Raw genomic sequence first — 17,082 nt, forward strand, 5'->3', positions numbered from 1 at the left:
GAGCTGTTCCTCATATTGGAAATCCCAAGAATTTCTTCTTACCAGCAGACAGTTTCTTTAAGGCAGTAGGAGTCGAACTAGAGGCAAAGTAGGATCCAGTGTCACTGTCTTCGGGCTGTTACCTTGCATAGTTCATGTAGTTTTCAAGAATGACTTACTTATCATGTAGCGTCTTGTCCTGCAGCTCTAAGTGAGCTTGTCTCCTGATCCACTTTCACAAATGCCAGACATATCTTTGGATCTAATTTCTCAACTTTTTCTCCTTTATTTTACTTTCTTTTCAAGGTACAGTCCCTGTCACAATACCTCGAGAGACAGTGACTTTTATTACTGCATAGGACACATGTGATACAAATGAGCAGTTTAGCATTCTTGTCAGCCAGGTAGGGAAAGAGAACTAGGTTCTTTTGCTGTTCAAATTCACAGACTTTTCACTGGTTGTTACGATTAAACCTATTTTTACACACCTAAGTAATAAGGATACAATTTGTAGACGAAAAACCACAGCTATATTACACAAAACTGACTGTTATTTTCAATACCCTAGGAGCAGAATAAAATTTTCCCCATCCTATATTAATCTATTTTACAGTTTGGGCATCAACATTGAGGTGCTGCTGTTCACACCAGTCATTGGTTTTCAGCTCAGGTGTTTCTGCATGTGTTGCTATCTTTAAAATTAATTCTCATCTTTTTTAAAGGAAAATTGAAAAATCAAAAGAAAGCTGTGAGCAAGTTTGGATCTTTTTCAGCCACCTTAGAAAATGGAATCCAGCTGTCCCTAAGCTATTACGGACCTACCGGGAAGACAGCAGGTAAAGTAAGCAAATAGAAGAGGATATTTGAGAACCATAGGGGTAATTATTTTCTTTTTCTTTTTTTTCTTTTTTTATACGCTCCCTAACACAATAATTTGTTGCATGCAATTCTCCCTTTCTCAGCAGCTGTTACTACATGTTGGGGAATTTTCAGCTAGGCTTGAGATGAGATTACATTGCCAAGGATATTCTATAATTCAAATTTCTAAATGGAGGGAGATCTCCTTGCTTTTCTACTTACTGCGAAAACAGAGCAGTGCAGGGAGAAACTTGCAAGTAGTGTTATTAAGTATCCTGGCAAAATCAGCTGATTAATTTGAGCCAAAGAAAATGTGATTTGCTGAGGAGTCTTCTTGGTTTTCCAAGAAATAATATTTTTGTAAACTTATGTAGGTGATTATGGAACTTTCATTTTACGTTAGGAGTTGGACTTTAGGTTACAGTTGTGCAGACATAACGAGGGATTTCTCTCAGCCTTCCAATAAACACATTCACCAACTGGAAGCAATTGCTTTGCAAAACCACAGTGAAAATAGCATCTGCTTTTATGAAGAACTTTTTGTTTCCATTATGTTTGAAAGGTCATCAAAACCATCATACAGATAAAAGTGAAATCCTCCTCTGATCAGAAAATACTCCCAGCATTTTTCAGCTCTTAAAATATAAAAACATTTAATTGAATGCTTCTTTGTGTGGAGTGTGAGAAACCATTCAACCCTGTACTCAGTTTTAATTGTTCAAATACCTTTTATAAATGAATTACTAAAACAATACCTTTAAAACTTGGGCCAAGAGACCATCCACAATGTAGTGGACTGTGGAAACTTTTATTTGGGTATAAAAGGGAGATATGTCAGCTGTGATGGTCAGGTTTTTTTACATGTACCATAAGCATCCTATTCTACATTAGAATAATCCTTGCCATGTTGTGCTTTAGTGCAGCACTGTTGACTGGCATTCTTTGCAGTTTTTCTACAATCACTCGCTTATGGCTAATTCCCCTTGTGGGTGTTTATTCTGTCTTGGACTATTCTCATATTTTCTTAGACTATTCTCATATGCCATCCATCGCTTATGTAGAATGGTATCACAGAATCACAGAAAGCTAGGGATTGGAAGGCACCTCGAAAGATCATCTAGTCCAATTTCCCCGCCGGAGTAGGAACACCCAGATGAGGTTATGTCGTGTAATCCACAGTATCTCTCCACTAATTGGTTAAATTGGGTGCAAATTATTCATTTCCCCTGCATTGCTGAAATAATTTTCTGGAACCTCTTTAATTCTCTTTTTTTCGTATTGTTTTTCTCATTTTATCTCTTCCCCCTTACTTTTAGGGAAGCTAAGATGACTAAAGGCCTCAGGCTGTTGCCAGCTTTATGCATCTTCTTTATTTCTTCATTCAATACTAGTATGTGTTTAAGTTTTGAGTTATTATTTGTTTTCTCTAGCATGACCAAAATCTAATTTCAGACCACCTTATAACCAGACTTAGAAGTACACTTCTCATTGCTTTGTGAATCTGGCACTGCTTGAGCAAGCACCTGCAGGGCTTTTGCCTCTGGATGTTATAGAAGCTTTGCACTTGCTCTTTGTGCCTTGTTTAAATCATGAGAGTACAATTCCAAATGCTAGAGATCTGTATGTGTGTGCAGGAGGAAAGAAACCTTCCTTAATCTGACAGTCCCCTGGAATTTCGCATCTCTCTCAGAACTTCTAAAGAGTCTTTCCCTCAGTCTCAACAATCCACTCTTTTTTTGTTACCCTCAGACGCTGTGTTTTCATTTTTCAGGGAAACCTGAAAAGCCATTGCACGGGGTTAGACTAGATGACCTTTGAAAGTCCTTACCAACACAAACTATTCTATGATTCTAAAGAGGCGGTGAAATTTGCTTAGGGGTCAAGAGCCTGTAACAGCATCTATTCCTAAATTCAGCACGCAGAAAGTAGTGTCATCTGAAACTGAGCATGCTCCACCTCACACAGTGGGTGGCTGGGAAGGATAGCTCCCCTCACTGTGTACAAGAACTTGCTTATACCCAGTTTGCGGTGTTCACATGGCTATTTATACTCATCTGACAAGATCGATTACATTCACTAATGATTTTATTGGACAGTTGCCTCAGACTCCTTCATTTTGGCTATCCTACTTGTTTGTGGAGAACTAGCTCTGTCAAAGTTTATTAGTAAGCTGTTTCTTCCCACCTTCCACCTGGAGATGGGTACTACTACTTGTTTATTCCATGGTCGTGCTGTCTAATAAACGTGTATCAGAATGGACCCCATGGAGGATTTTAAGCTCTCCTATTTTATATAATTAGCTGAAAATATCTCTAGCATATTACAAATAGAACAGATTTGTTCGTCTTTCCTCAGATTGCCAATAAGCTACAAAAGCCACACAGCATAAATTTTAGTACATAAAAGCAGAGTCACCTAGCAAAGCATCAGATTCTCATGCATCAGGCATGCATCAGCTAATGAAAATGGGGATTTCAAAAATCTTTGTGGAGATCTAAATTTTCCTTTCAGGCTAAAGGTCATGGATATATTCAGTCGCTTAAATTGTCTGGAGGGGAAACAAGGTGCTATTTCATGAGTTGTAGGTTTGGGACTTAGGCTGCCTTCAAGCAAGAAATTATTTTTTAAATCTTTCAAAAAAGTGTGAACGTTGTAGCTGGCTGGGTTGTTCTGCTTAAAGAAAAGTTCATTGAAACAAAAATGTTTTCTAGAAAATCTTAGTTTGTATTAATTTGAGTTTCAAGAAGCTGTTTTGGAAGGCAACATGACTACTTCCTGTCAGCATGCTTAGCAGGCTGCCCCTAATGCTTGGCCTTTCAGAATTGGGAGAGTCTGAGCAAGTCTAGATCATCAGAATCTTTTTGAATCATTACAGCAAAATGAGCTATGCAGTGCAAAACTGCTGGAGTCCCTCTGTGCTGGATCAGCCCATGATAAAGCATAACAATAGTGATAATTTCCTTGATACTAGATTCAAAATGTCTGCACCTATCTAAGTATTCTGGAGGTAAAAGATAATTTTTAAAAATGTATTTTCTATTTTTGAGAGGCAAGTGACAACCTATGGGAAACAATAGTTTCAAGATGCTTTTTAGGCTGATGAGTAGTCAGTCTATGGAAAGATTTTCTAAACAATATTTAGTCCTTCTATCCGAAGCAATGAACTCCCGCACTGAGGTTATTTCAAAGGTAAAATTTAGCGTACCAAATCTTGTTAAAAAATGAAATGTGGCCATCAACATTTATGAAACTTAATTGTATTAAAAATATTACTTTTGCCTTCCTTAGATGATGAAACAGATCCTGTCTTAGCAAGAATCCTGGACGTCCCTTCTGTTCATGTTCCAACCGTAGTTTCTCCTGTTACATCAGCTTCAGAAAAAAAAGATAAGCCCATCAAACAAAAATCAGGAAGAGTTCTGCCATCTGCAAAAGCAAGCCATAGCAAAATAGGTCCTTCACCACCTGATGACCCAGTAAAGCAAGAAGAAAAGGTGAGAGAATAGACATTATCCAATGACACAAAAAAGAAACAAACAAAGAATTCCTATACATAAACTCTTTGAGCTGTGCCTTAACAAATTCCTAACAATTTATGGTGCTTCTAAGGTTATGCTTTAGTCTTCCGGTTGTCCTCAGAAGTACATATTGGCAGGTGTTAATGAAGCTACTACACTTTGTGACTCCATGGTGTAGATCAGCATGCCTTCCATGATCCACATTTGTCAATTTTGGCATTACGATTACATTTGTTACATTATTAATATCTCAGTGACTAGAATGGCTCTAGAAATTGATTTTTACTTTAAGCAAGTAGGAAAACTTCTCTGTGCTTTCCAAAACCTGTATTGTAAATTCTAACCAACCAATAAATTAGTGGAGACCATTTTGCAAATACTTGCTCTGCAGTTTGCATTTATTATACCAATGACCCATTTCCACAAATGCATGCTGATGACCACGTGCATCAGAAATACACAGCATTTAATCTTGAATATCCTCCACAGAGCTCTATGAGAAGCCTTTTGACATTAAAACACATAAGTGGGGGAGGCCATATCAGTTCAGAAATGGATCACAGTGCCCCTCTGCAAAATGACTAACCTAGATTATTTCAGGTCGTAGCTAATTATTGGCAGAATATTTTAGGCAACAACAGGAGGTTGATTTGGTCCAATGATCTCACAGATCAGCCAGAGTATGAGTCACATGAAGAGTTCTCAAAGACACGTGGCAGAATGGTGGAAGAGGATACAGGATTTTTCTTTTTGAGATTATTCAATCTATTTTCTTGTCTGACACTGTTTTCTGCAACCAACAGTGCCCAGAAACGGACACAAAATACAAAACAAACTATGAGAAGGACAGAAATGAACATTAATTGTATTAAGAACCAATTTAGTTAACACTTCCAGATTAGGAAAGGACAGTCTTCTGAAGTAGGCATAATCAGAACACAAAACTATGAAGTCCATAAACAGTTTTCATTTAACAATAATGCTCTAAAACATACTGAGATAGCTCTTTAATGATAGTTATGATGTAAAGCTATCCATTTTAACTTGATCAAGTTATACAAAACAGTAGCATATCTAGATAATGTGCTTGTTAAATGTGGTTCTTAATATCTTTCCAGACTAACTGCAAAAATATTCAAAGCATATAGTAGTGTGTTTTAATTTCACCTCTACTTGGTTCCATCTTTAATCAAGTATGGCTGAAATAATACAGAAATAGGATGTCCCAGTTCTCACCCTGAGCCACACTTAAATCCAATCTACTGCATATAATACTTTCCATGACTTTTCATGTTCTTCCATTAACCCAGTCATTCCTCCCTATTATGTTCTGCTTATTCCATAGGCTGATGGGTGCTACGTAAAGTACATGAGTGGCACCAGGTCTACTTTCTTTTCCTGCACTGTTTTTTCTTTTGCACTGCTCTTCAGAATTTCTTCGTGGAAAATTAATACTAGTTCATCCAGCTGTGGTGGCTTCCAACTCCAGAGTCGTTTCATGAAACTCTACTTCAGTTCTTGTTACCATTTTCTAGGGTACTGCCCTGAAAAGCTTCATCACCTTCTGTTGTTACTTTTTCAGAACTATGTCTTGGGGAACTGGTCCTTTGTTGGATCTGGTTACTTTTGTCCACTTCTCTCAAAATCACTCTTGCTCTGCCCTTACCAGAGGAATATGGGTTATCTTCTCAGCTCCCTTGGCAAGGGAGGTTGAATGGACATTGTAATTCTGTTTGCAGAGCACAGAGCTGGCCTGAACTGTTCAGAGGTAGAATGGGCAATATGGAAATGAAGGTTTAAATGCAGTGCAGGTTAATCAGAAACTGGAGATAGCTTGCATTACAAAGCAAAAGAGAGGAGAGGGCAATACAAAAGACAAGAATTAACACATATTGAGGGCTGCGCAAGTAGCCTTGAAAGACTCTCTAAACATGATGTACCTATGCTGCTTCTGTGGTACTAAGCGGATAAAGTAGTGCTGTAGGTCTTGTTTCAACATGGATTCTGTCCATATCCAGAAAAAGTCCTACTGACCTCATTTCAAGATGTTTACCTGGGTACTTAAAGAGCATGGGAAACAGTGTAAGGAGTTGCCTAACATCATTCAGCATCACATACAGCAATTGTGTGGTACAGATTAACCCTATTCAAACAAATACCCCTACCATTAAAATTCTGTCAGGAGGACATCTAAGTTCCTCCTCTTCTTCCAAAAGGCTTTTTACTATTTGGTTTAGAATGTCTTTGAATAGAGATATCCATATTAGTGCATACAACATCCAGCTGTCTGAGTATGCCAGTATTCTGGAGAACAGGATTGGAATACGAAGCAAACCTGACAAATTCACAGGGTTGTCATCTGGAAAATAGGACACAATTCAGTAAGAATAAGTGCTAGGTTCTACAATTACATCTAAGTAATCAACATATACCTACAAGAATGCGTAACAGTTCTGTCAGAAACTGTTCCACAGAGGAAGGTCTGAGAGTTGCAATGGATCACAAGAGATACATAAGTCAACAATGCCATCTTGCTGTGAGAAGGGCAAAGACCACATTGAGGTGAATAAATATGTAAAGTTATTTTCCATTCAGGGCTAGTAGAACCCGATTTGAAGTATTGTGTCCAGTTACGGGTACTGCACTGCAAAAGAGGGTTACACTTTTTGACTTCCAGACATTCCTTCCTGTCCCCTTCTTAAATCAGTGCTGTATTTGTAGCAGACTGGAAGTACTGCTGTATTTATCTTTTGTGCTCTTTTATTTTAAAATAACTGATGTGCAACTTCAAGAATTATTTCATGCTGTTCTGCCTCACATTATACATTTAATGTCATCTCATCCAGACACTGTGCACAAGATAAAATAATGACTCAGCAAAATGAATAAAGTTAGGAAGGGTTGTTCTTCAAGGATTAATAAATAGGAATGAAAGAAGATAGCATGATCAAAGAAAATAAGCCAACATTTCCACTTCAGAATCCATAAACTCTCAAAATGTTAAAAATGAGTGGTAGAAAGCACTTTTTTTAAAATGTTTTATTTACAACTGAAATCTGTGATCTAACTTTTTTCTTCATTCTTTTAAAATGTGGAATAAAACTAATTCCTATTTCATTCTGTAGATGAAAACAGAAGAATCAGCTTCCCAAATACAAGTGATGTCAGATGCTCTTGCTTTCCCAAGTTTGAACGTCTCCTGTCCCAACGGACTGGTATTAACTTTCCTTGGTGCAAGTTTTGGAGGTTAGTTTTCTGAGGCACTGCAAATTAAGGAATTTTAAAAGAAGTTAAAACTAAAGAAGAAAACAATTTCTGCCTTGATGGGTTTAGATGTGACAATATGAATTTGTTAATGTCTCAGATTGCTAAGTCTGCCATAATGTCTATTTAATAGTATTTGCAACATAAATAATCTGTTTAAATTCAAATGTAAAATCTAGAACTGCAAGCTGTTGGACATAACACATTGGGGCAGGGAAGCAGCAACCCTAAAAAGCACTTGGGAGTCATGTTGGATAATCAGTTGAAGATGCGTGTATATTAGAATACGAAAGAAGAATGAGCAAATTCGGTTCATAAATGCATATATTTCAAGGAATCTTGAATGATAACAGGAAGATGGTTACATTACCTATATTTGCATCTCCTTTGGAATTGTATGTACTGTTCTTAAGTGTACAAGACACATTCATATTTTGAAAGATTCAGGGAAGAGTGACAAGAATGATTAAAGCATTGGAAGGTGTATCTTACAGTGAGCTTATTTCACCAGAGATTTAATAACCAAAGAGAAGGTCAAAGGAGTCACTGGTGCCAGTATGGGAGTACAAATGAAACAGAATTTTGGTGAGAGCTTATAAACACAGTATGCAAAGGTATTACAAATTTCAGGGGCTTCAAACTGAAAAGTAGTGCTTTATATTAAATTTAAGCTATACTCATCTTTTAAGGGTAAGAATAATTAACAAAACTAACCCAGGTTGTAATGGACTCTTTGCTACTGGATATTTTACAGCCAGGTTTTGTTACCTTTCTAGAAGATACTGTCAGTTTCGAACAAGAATTTATTCACAGAAGTCCTTTGGTTTATGCCATTTGGTACACACAGAGAAGATGGTGATAGTAAACCTTATTGTTGAGTTTTCTTTTGAACACCGATAGGGTATATAGATACTTGTATGTCTCTGTGCCTGACAATTATTCTATTTCCCACTGTTTTTGAAAACCAGCACAAAGTTCATCTTTATATACTCTAAACTGCAGTATATCTTGGGGTTTTGTAGTCATACCACTAGGTTTTGAACCAGATAAATGTGAATTTTGCTGTTGCCATCTGGTCAGTTTTAAAAACAGCCACTCACAGATGTCATTTAATGCCTATCTACAATACATCTGTCCAGCCCGGGAGCTATTGAGTATGTGAAAACAGATCAACACAATTGCAGAAGTGCTCCTGTCCAGGAATAAGCCACATTAATCAGACACAGAAAGTACATGCTAGCAGTAATTCCAACACATCCTATGCCTGAGCTGTTGCATAAAAAACAGCAGAATCATTTGTCTTCCTGGCAACTGATGAAACAAATACCTCTTAGACACCAGCGAAGTGGTAAGTCCAATGTATATGAATTAATAACAGTTAAGAAATTTATATTAAATAGCATTAACAAATGTAGTATGGTAAACAAGGATCCAGCACAAATTTATAATCATGTGAGAGCTGAATGTATTGCTTTTTTGGGGGAAGAAGCCACATCGATCTGAATTGATCTTTTTTCATCTCAGACATCTCTTTCCTTTTCATATTAAAATCATAGAATCATTGAACAGCCTAGGTTGGAAGGGACCTCAGAAGATCATCTGGTCCAGCCTTTTGTGAAAAAGGGATTATCTAGCACTGTGTCCAATCACATATTGAAAACCTTCAGCAATGGTGTCTACCATGCCCTTGGAGAGATTGTTCCAGTGAATGATTGTTTTCACTGTAAAAAATGTCTTTCTTATATCAAGATGAAACCTCTCCTGGTGCACCTTATACCCATTGCCCTTTGTCTTCTCCATGTGGCTCCTTGTGAACACAGAACCTCTGTCCTCTTTGTAAGTGCCCTTTAAGTGCTGTAGTACTGTGATGAGGTCCCTCCTGAGCCTTTTGCAGGGAGAAAAGACCTAACTCCTACAGCCTTTTCTCATAGGACAGGTTCTCCAGCCCTTTGATCATCTCTGTGGCCCTCCTTTGGACCTTCTCCAATCTGTCTGCATCTTTATTGAACTGTGGGGACCAGAACTGGATACAGTACTCCAAGTGCAGCCTGACAAGTGCTGGGTAGAGTGGCAAGATTACATCTCTGCTAGTGGTGCCCCTGTGGATGCAGCCAGCTTGGCAGATTTTGCCAGTTTAGCGTAAATATGCTGTGATTGATCTGATATGAAGTAAAGAAGATGCAGAGAGTTTTCAAACATAAATAGTTGGGCAAGGAGTGTAAGTTGAAAAGCTGAATAGTTGGAGTGAACAGAGCTATTACAAACACATATTCTCTTGACACAACTACCATAATTATTATCTCACTGAACACACTGCTATAATTTAATCTAAATCCCTTATTTGTTCACATCGACAAAATATGCAACTTCAGTTTCTATACAAACTCAAACTTTGTGAAACTCAGTAACTTTTTTCACCTTTATGGGCAGTTAGGAAATTCCTCTCACCTAGTGCCAGTTTTCCAAAAGTTCAGAATCTGTAATAAATCAGTCTTCAATTTTTCTTATTTTCCTTTGGAAAGACAGACACCTCTGCAGAAGGATGCAGAGTTTCTGAGTAGATGACTGCTCTGAAAAACGGTCTTGTCCCTTACTCTATGGATTACAGAGGAAGCCAAGTCTTACCTAAACTTTCACACCTTCTGTAGACACCAAGTTGCTGGATGTTTAGCACTGTTTGAATGTGTACTACACAGTATTAAGTAATTCAGAATTTGTTTTCAGATTTGAAAGGTGAAGCCATTACAGCAGAAGCTGAGGAAGAGGTGGTAAAGAAAAATGAGGTCAAAGCAAATGAAGCCAAAGAAGAAGAGATTGAGAACGGTGAGGCCAAAGCAAATGAAGCAAAGGAAGAAGACATTATGGAAAATAGAGAGAGGGAACATGAGGTTACAGAAGGTGAAATAAAGCATGAAGACACTAAAAGAAAACAGACCAAGCAGCCTACTCTAGAAATTCTGGTTAGGCAAAGTTATCCTCAAAAGGTAAAGAACTCTCATCTATATTTACCTGTGGCAAGGCAAGCAGAACAAGAGGTGTCAAGAGTCATCACCAGTCAAGGAACTGTCATAAAGTACATGATGGATGGATCTACCCAGGTATGTTTAGTAAAATTCATTGAAAGAAATCTCTGTTCAAACCTTGAACTTGTGTTTGTCAACTGAGATAGAGAAGTGTCCAGTTCGTAGTTGAAGGAGTTAAGTAACCGCTGAGTTATGCAGCCATGTCAAAACTAAAATGCTCTTGGCTTTGTTCAGAATTGGAACTAAAGGCTCATAGGGAGCTTTAATGATGAAAATTTTAGGTATGTGAAGATTTTAGGCAACTATGAGGTTAAGAAATAGCTGAATATGGTTTTAAGAACTACATTTCTATACTTAAACATCTGAACTTGATTAGTTGGGCTTTGGGTGTTTTTGACAACACAAAAGTATCAATATCTTTTTTTCAGTCATCTGAACAATCATATAGGATCCAGAAAAGAGCTGAACTATTATTCTTCAGTCCTGCAGACACCTTTAGGTATTCTAAATTTTCATCAAAAAGACTTTCTAAGTACCTTCTTTGTTTACGTGTATTTAGGTTGCCTGGAATTCTGGTACCTTTAAGGTGCCATAGGCTAGATACCATCTTTGCAGATATTGTAATCAATCTACAAGCAACTGTCTTTCTTATAGTATAAGACTCTATGTGTAGTTAGCAAACAGAAGAAAAGATGAGTCATAAGTTTTTACTCAGAAACTGTCAACATTCCTTATTTCCTCAAGTTTTTTTTTTTCCTAAGTAGACCACAACTCCCAGTACATGTTCTTTACATTCATGCATTACCTTAGATCTTAAACCATTTCGCCACAATTTCTGAGAAATATATCCATTTCAGAAGTATGCAAAGAAGCTAGCTGCTATATGTCTATGTATTCTCAACATACTGTCTCCTGACAGAAGAGTGTAAGTCTTATGTGCCTAGCATGCTTGTACCATAGTCTTAGTGCAAGCAGATTATGAGTGCATCCTTCTTTACATTAACTTAATGTTTGTGATGCATCAAGAATGCACTGCATATAGATAAGCATTTGAAAAAGAAGGATGAATTACCTTACAGTGACTGTAACTCTTGAGATGTTTCTCTATGTTATCCGTTTGTTTTCCACATTGTCTTCTCCCTAGAACATCTGTACTGTATTTGTAAATGAATTCAGGGACAGTGAGTCCCTGACACACAGGGAACATGCATATCAAGAGTTGAGTGTAATAGATCTCAGAAACCATCTATAATAAGATGAATAACCCTTACTTCATTTTGTTAGTTGTCTTGATGGCTAAAAAAAGTAACAGCAGTCCTAGAATACAAATCAATACAGTGATGCAGATTTATTACCACTGCTACAAAAAAAAAAAAAGGTCATCAGCCTTTGACCGCTTAAAGAGCCAAAGAATAATCTTGAATCTTTACTTTTATAATGCCTATTTGTTACTAATAGAGTTGCCATTAATTCTATAGGTGAACTGCAGCAATCAGCAGCCCTTTCTTTTTGAGATAGCTTCTTTATTTCTCATATTCATTCTGAGAGTTTGTACTTCTTCCCCCTCCATCACCCCAAATATTCTAGTGACTATTGCATTTGCAACATTCTTTTGAGACTTTCTATTGGTGTTTCAAGTTATTTAACCTCTAGTATGTGCTTGATTTCTGTAGATTCTGTTTGCTGATGGCACAGTAAGTAGGAGTCCTGATTCTGGCCCTGTCCTACCACCAGCTACAATTCCAGATAATGTGCAACCATTACCAGAACCGGAGCCTTTACCTGAGACCAGCACTAAGAAAGGTAACATCTCCAGTGTTATGGACAGATTTAAAATTAGCTGGGCTAATGGTACTTAATAAAGGGCATTTTTCTTTAGTCTGAAAATTCTACCAGTGTGAAAAAGGAATTTTATTTGTATTCAGCTGTTGCACACTGCTAATTTGTTACCTTCATAGCAAATAATTTCTCTCCTACTCCAGCTTTCTTTTTCTTATACGTGCAAGGATTATAATAAGTAAAAGGCTGTGTAAAAACTATAATACATCGGTAGCAGGGTGATTCAACACAGTTTTTTAAAAGAAATCCTTGTAACTACACTAGTGTCAAATGCTTACTTATGTGTTACAGAGTTTTAGTCATGGTATTGAGAAATGCTTCTCTCAAAGAGGACTTACGATATTTTTCTTTCTTGTATGTATTCCAAGGCATCTAATATTGGTCATTATAATTTTTTTTGTATGGGCTTGTGGCCCGTGCCACTATAACCATTCTTACCTTATTTTGTTTGACTGAGAAAGAACCAAATAAAAGTTTACCTCTTAGCTCAGGGTGTAGTCCAAGATCACTGTCAGTGCTACTTTGTGCAAAGAATAATTATCGCCTGTCATAATAGTAATTTATAATTTATTGGAAATATGTGAATAAAAATTGCTACCAAAGAGAAAAGTTTATAAAAAAGAGACTTTCTGACTCATCGAGTCCAGTCCTTGTTCTTAGGGTATTCCTTAGAATAACTAGAAGGATGTTTGAGAACTTCTCTGACAAACCCTCTTCTTGTTTTCAGTCTCAGTACCTATGGCCTGTGTATATCCTTAATTCCTTGTCCTTTATTTGTGATCACTTTTCTTCCCTTACTTTTCTTCTCCACTGCTTAGTCTTGATGAACTTACAGTGAACAGTTGTTTTCTTTTTCTTTTTTTTTTTTTTTTTTCTTTTCTCATGTGTATATGCTGTAGGTCTTTCGATTCCTCTCTGGACCATGCATACACTTAGTCTAAGTTCCTTTTTTTGAATATAGGAAACCAGAGTTCTCTATCACATTCTTAAAAGATCTCTCCATTAACTTGCACAGTAGAATCTCCATCCCTTTTCTTCTGATGCATCATAGGATTGTGTTTGCCTTTTTTGTCACCATATTTTCATGCTGATAACTTGTAGTCATTCTGTATGGATGATACCTCCAGGTCTTTCTTTTATTCTATGGCTGCAAACTTGTCTGAAGTACAGGTTATTTTTATTTCTTTTCACATTAAATTTCATTCCAATAGGCTGTATCAAATTCCTCTTACTTTAATCTCCAAGTTCAGGGGACAGTTTTGGATGTTTTTTTCTTCTGTAATCCATTCAGATTTTCTTTTATATTGATGGTACCTTCCAAAGCCATGTTATAATCAGATGTCATTAGCATGCTGTTTACTTTTTTTTTTTTTAATGAACACATTAAATAAGATTAGTTCAAGGGCACACCTTTGAGTAACAGCATTTGTAATTTCCCTCCAGCCTGATAAATCTTCTTTCAATTCTGTCAAAAACAATACTCACAGAAACTCCTCACTTTATTGATTTCGTCTTTTGCCTTGTAGAATACCAAGTCTGATAGAGAATTTTTTGTTTCTGTAGGAAAAGTCAGTAATAGAAACAGTGTATCACACCAAAACAAGGACGAGTTGTTAGAAAACACTGTTCAGGATCTGGATGGTTTTGAGCAACCTAAGGAGAACCAGGTGGGAACCTGGATAACAACAACTCCATCAGGCATTCGAGTGGGCACTGAGGGAGCAAAGCAAATGGATCTGGAGCCACTCTTAATCTATCATGCAACTGACCCAGCTGATGGAACGGTATTAATATTTTTGTGTTATTATAGCACTGTGTAATATGCTAAGTGAGAGGGCTGCCATCATATAGGTTGTAGGATTTGTTCTTTCAATACATATCCTACAGGTTGTATTATTACACTTTTACTAATAAAAAAGCTTTAGATTTTGAAGAAAATGCAAGTCCTCGGTCTCTGAAGTAGATAAAGTTGCAGTTGTCTAGCTTCATTGGAGTTTTGGTATGTAATGCCTAGTTTTACTGTTGTTGCTCTTAAAAGTGTCAGAGAGCTAATATAAATGAGCATTCCTTCATTCTTTCAGGTCATGACTGTACGAGATGATGAAGTGATAATTGTTGAGAAGCTGGATGGCAGCGGAGTATGTGAACATGCTGATGGTACTAGGATCACGACTTTTTATCAAAACCGTGAAGAGCTTTTTATACAAGAAGATAGTGAAGAAACAGGTAAAATCAAAAGGGGAGCACTTATCCCAGCTGTGTCTTATGAAGCACATAATTGTCAAAATATACTAAAGATAGGTCATACCAATAGCCTAGATAACAAATCCACTAGAGGAGTATAGGCTTAGTTTGTCTGCTTTATCTTTCTTTCATCAGTATTCGGTGCAAAAATTACATTGTAGCAAACAAGCAAATTCCCTTCTTTCCATGTATATACTTACATGACCCATCTTCACCATGAGACCACAGTGTCCAAGTTCTAGTATTCATTGCCTGCTTTCCACCTATCTTGGTAAAACAAGAAAGCTGATTTGAGTCTTAACTGAACAGGTGTATAAGGACCAGGGCATCCTCATATTCTCCAGAGAAGCCATGGACTCACCAGCCTTGTAGGTATTCAAAATTTGATTGAACATGGCTGTGGAAAGTGCCATACCTAGTAGAAGTGAAACTACATTCACCTGAAACAAGTGGGGCTAATGGTCATCTGTGTTTCCTCTGGCTGGTAGTATATTCTGTATACTTAGTTCAGTTGCTGAATAAGATCTGTAATTAACACGAAGTGTATATTTACTGTGTGAGTGTCAGAACTGTTGTGTTCAAACACAGTAGAAAGTTCTCGTTGTGGATGACCTCCCTGTGGAATTTTAAAAATCAAAACAACGGCCTTGAACTGGGGTGTCTATTCCGTGAGAAGGCAATGGCCAGATGAACATACCAGTTTCATTTGTGTTCCCCAAATTCTGCTGCTGAAAAGGAATTTCTGCCCATCTTGGGGCTTGTATCACAGGTATCAAAAATTTCTGTGGTCCAGGTCATATGTTACAAATATATAGATCATTACAGTTAGTACTATCCTTCATAAGTTAGAGAGTACTCTCCTGACCACACCAGCCAGAGATGGTCATAGACATTTTTTGCTGTTGAATTTTCATATATTCAGTGCACAGTCCAAAAATTTGAAGTTTGTATATTGTTTACCTAGCATAAAACTATGTGATAAAGGAGGGTATGAAGCCTGAAGGTCTTTTACTGACAAGTCAAAGGTCCAGCCTTATGAGAGAAAAAGCAAATTCTAAGATTTTTCCGTGGTTCATGTGCTCCTGTCTAGTTGTTCTGTATTAACTCTTAGATGAACCCTCAGAAGCCATCACAAGGAAGGTGAAATGTATTCAAGTAGAGAATCCAGAGTTTGCTACTGTTATAACAAATTGCGAGGACGGTACCTGTTGTACCATCTTTGGAGATGGGACATCTATTATAGCAAAGCCACAAGGAACTTATCAGGTGGGAATTATTTTTCATTTTGACAGTGAAATGTATCTTTGTGTTCCAAGTTCCCTGCCATCAGTGTCTTCACCTTGTCTATTTTAAGTCTGTTCTCTATAGCCTTCACAAATCCTATGATTCCATCTCTTTTATACTCTGCCAATATTCAGATATTATTGGTCCTAGTCAACTGGAAGCTGACAAATGTCCCAATTTGCAAGAATGGTAAGAAGGAAGACCCTGGTAATTATAGGACTGTCAGTCTCTCTTCAGTGCCTGGTAAAATTGTAGAGAAGATTATTCTAGGAGTTACTGAGAAGTACTTGAGAGATAATAATCATTGATCATCCCCAGCATAGGTTCATAAGGGGAAAGTCCTGCTTAACTAACTTAATTTCCTTTTATGACAATGTCACCCCTCTTAGTTGACCAAGGGAAGACAGTAGATGTGGAGATTTTTTTCTTTTAGCAAAGCTTTTGAGACTGTCTCAAAAGTATTCTTCTGGACGTAATGCACACAGCTAGACAAGTCTGTAATACCTCAGAGGAGCAACTGCCTGACAGGTCAGGCTCAAAGAGTTACTATATGTGGTGCTACATTAGACTGGCAGCCAGTCACCAGTGGAGTTGTCCAGGGCTTTATTTTAGATCCAGTGCTCTTTAATGATTTACAAATTATCTGGACACAGGAATTTAATGTAGATTATGTAAATTTGACAATAATACTAAACTAGGAGGAGCTGTGGACTCCCTCAAGGGTAGAGAGGCCTTACAGAGAGGTCTGAATAGACTAGAGAGCTGGGCAGTCACGAACTGTCTGAAGTTTAACAAGAGCAAGTGCCACATTCTCCAACTGGGATGTGGTAATCCTGGTTATACATACAAATTGGGGGGATGAAAGGCTGGAGAGCAGCCCTGCAGAAAGACATCTGGGGGGTTGGGTTAAGGGCAAGCTGAACAGGAGCCAACAGAGTGCCCTGACAGCCAAGAGGGCCACCCATGTCCTGGGGTGCATCAAGCACAGCATTGCCAGCCAGGCGAGGGAGGTGATGGTGCACTGCTCTGCACTGGTGTGGCCTCACCTGGAGCACTGTGTGCAGTTTTGGTCC

The 17,082-nt window shown here is 37.6% G+C and overlaps 1 protein-coding gene across 1 annotated transcript in view; it reads left to right on the top strand.

Annotated features, from left to right (window-relative positions):
* The window catches only part of SPAG17 (sperm associated antigen 17), a 106,920-nt gene that overhangs the window by 59,387 nt on the left and 30,451 nt on the right, over nucleotides 1–17,082 (top strand). Inside the window, exons 23-30 of the mRNA XM_082076152.1 lie at nucleotides 702–815; nucleotides 4,126–4,331; nucleotides 7,481–7,601; nucleotides 10,344–10,717; nucleotides 12,316–12,445; nucleotides 14,045–14,265; nucleotides 14,563–14,707; nucleotides 15,837–15,991. Coding sequence (XP_081932278.1) covers nucleotides 702–815; nucleotides 4,126–4,331; nucleotides 7,481–7,601; nucleotides 10,344–10,717; nucleotides 12,316–12,445; nucleotides 14,045–14,265; nucleotides 14,563–14,707; nucleotides 15,837–15,991 — 1,466 coding nt within the window. The remainder of the gene's footprint in view (nucleotides 1–701; nucleotides 816–4,125; nucleotides 4,332–7,480; nucleotides 7,602–10,343; nucleotides 10,718–12,315; nucleotides 12,446–14,044; nucleotides 14,266–14,562; nucleotides 14,708–15,836; nucleotides 15,992–17,082) is intronic.

The sequence above is a fragment of the Streptopelia decaocto genome (genome assembly GCF_964273445.1).
Source record: "Streptopelia decaocto genome assembly, chromosome: 1".
NCBI lineage: Eukaryota > Metazoa > Chordata > Aves > Columbiformes > Columbidae > Streptopelia > Streptopelia decaocto.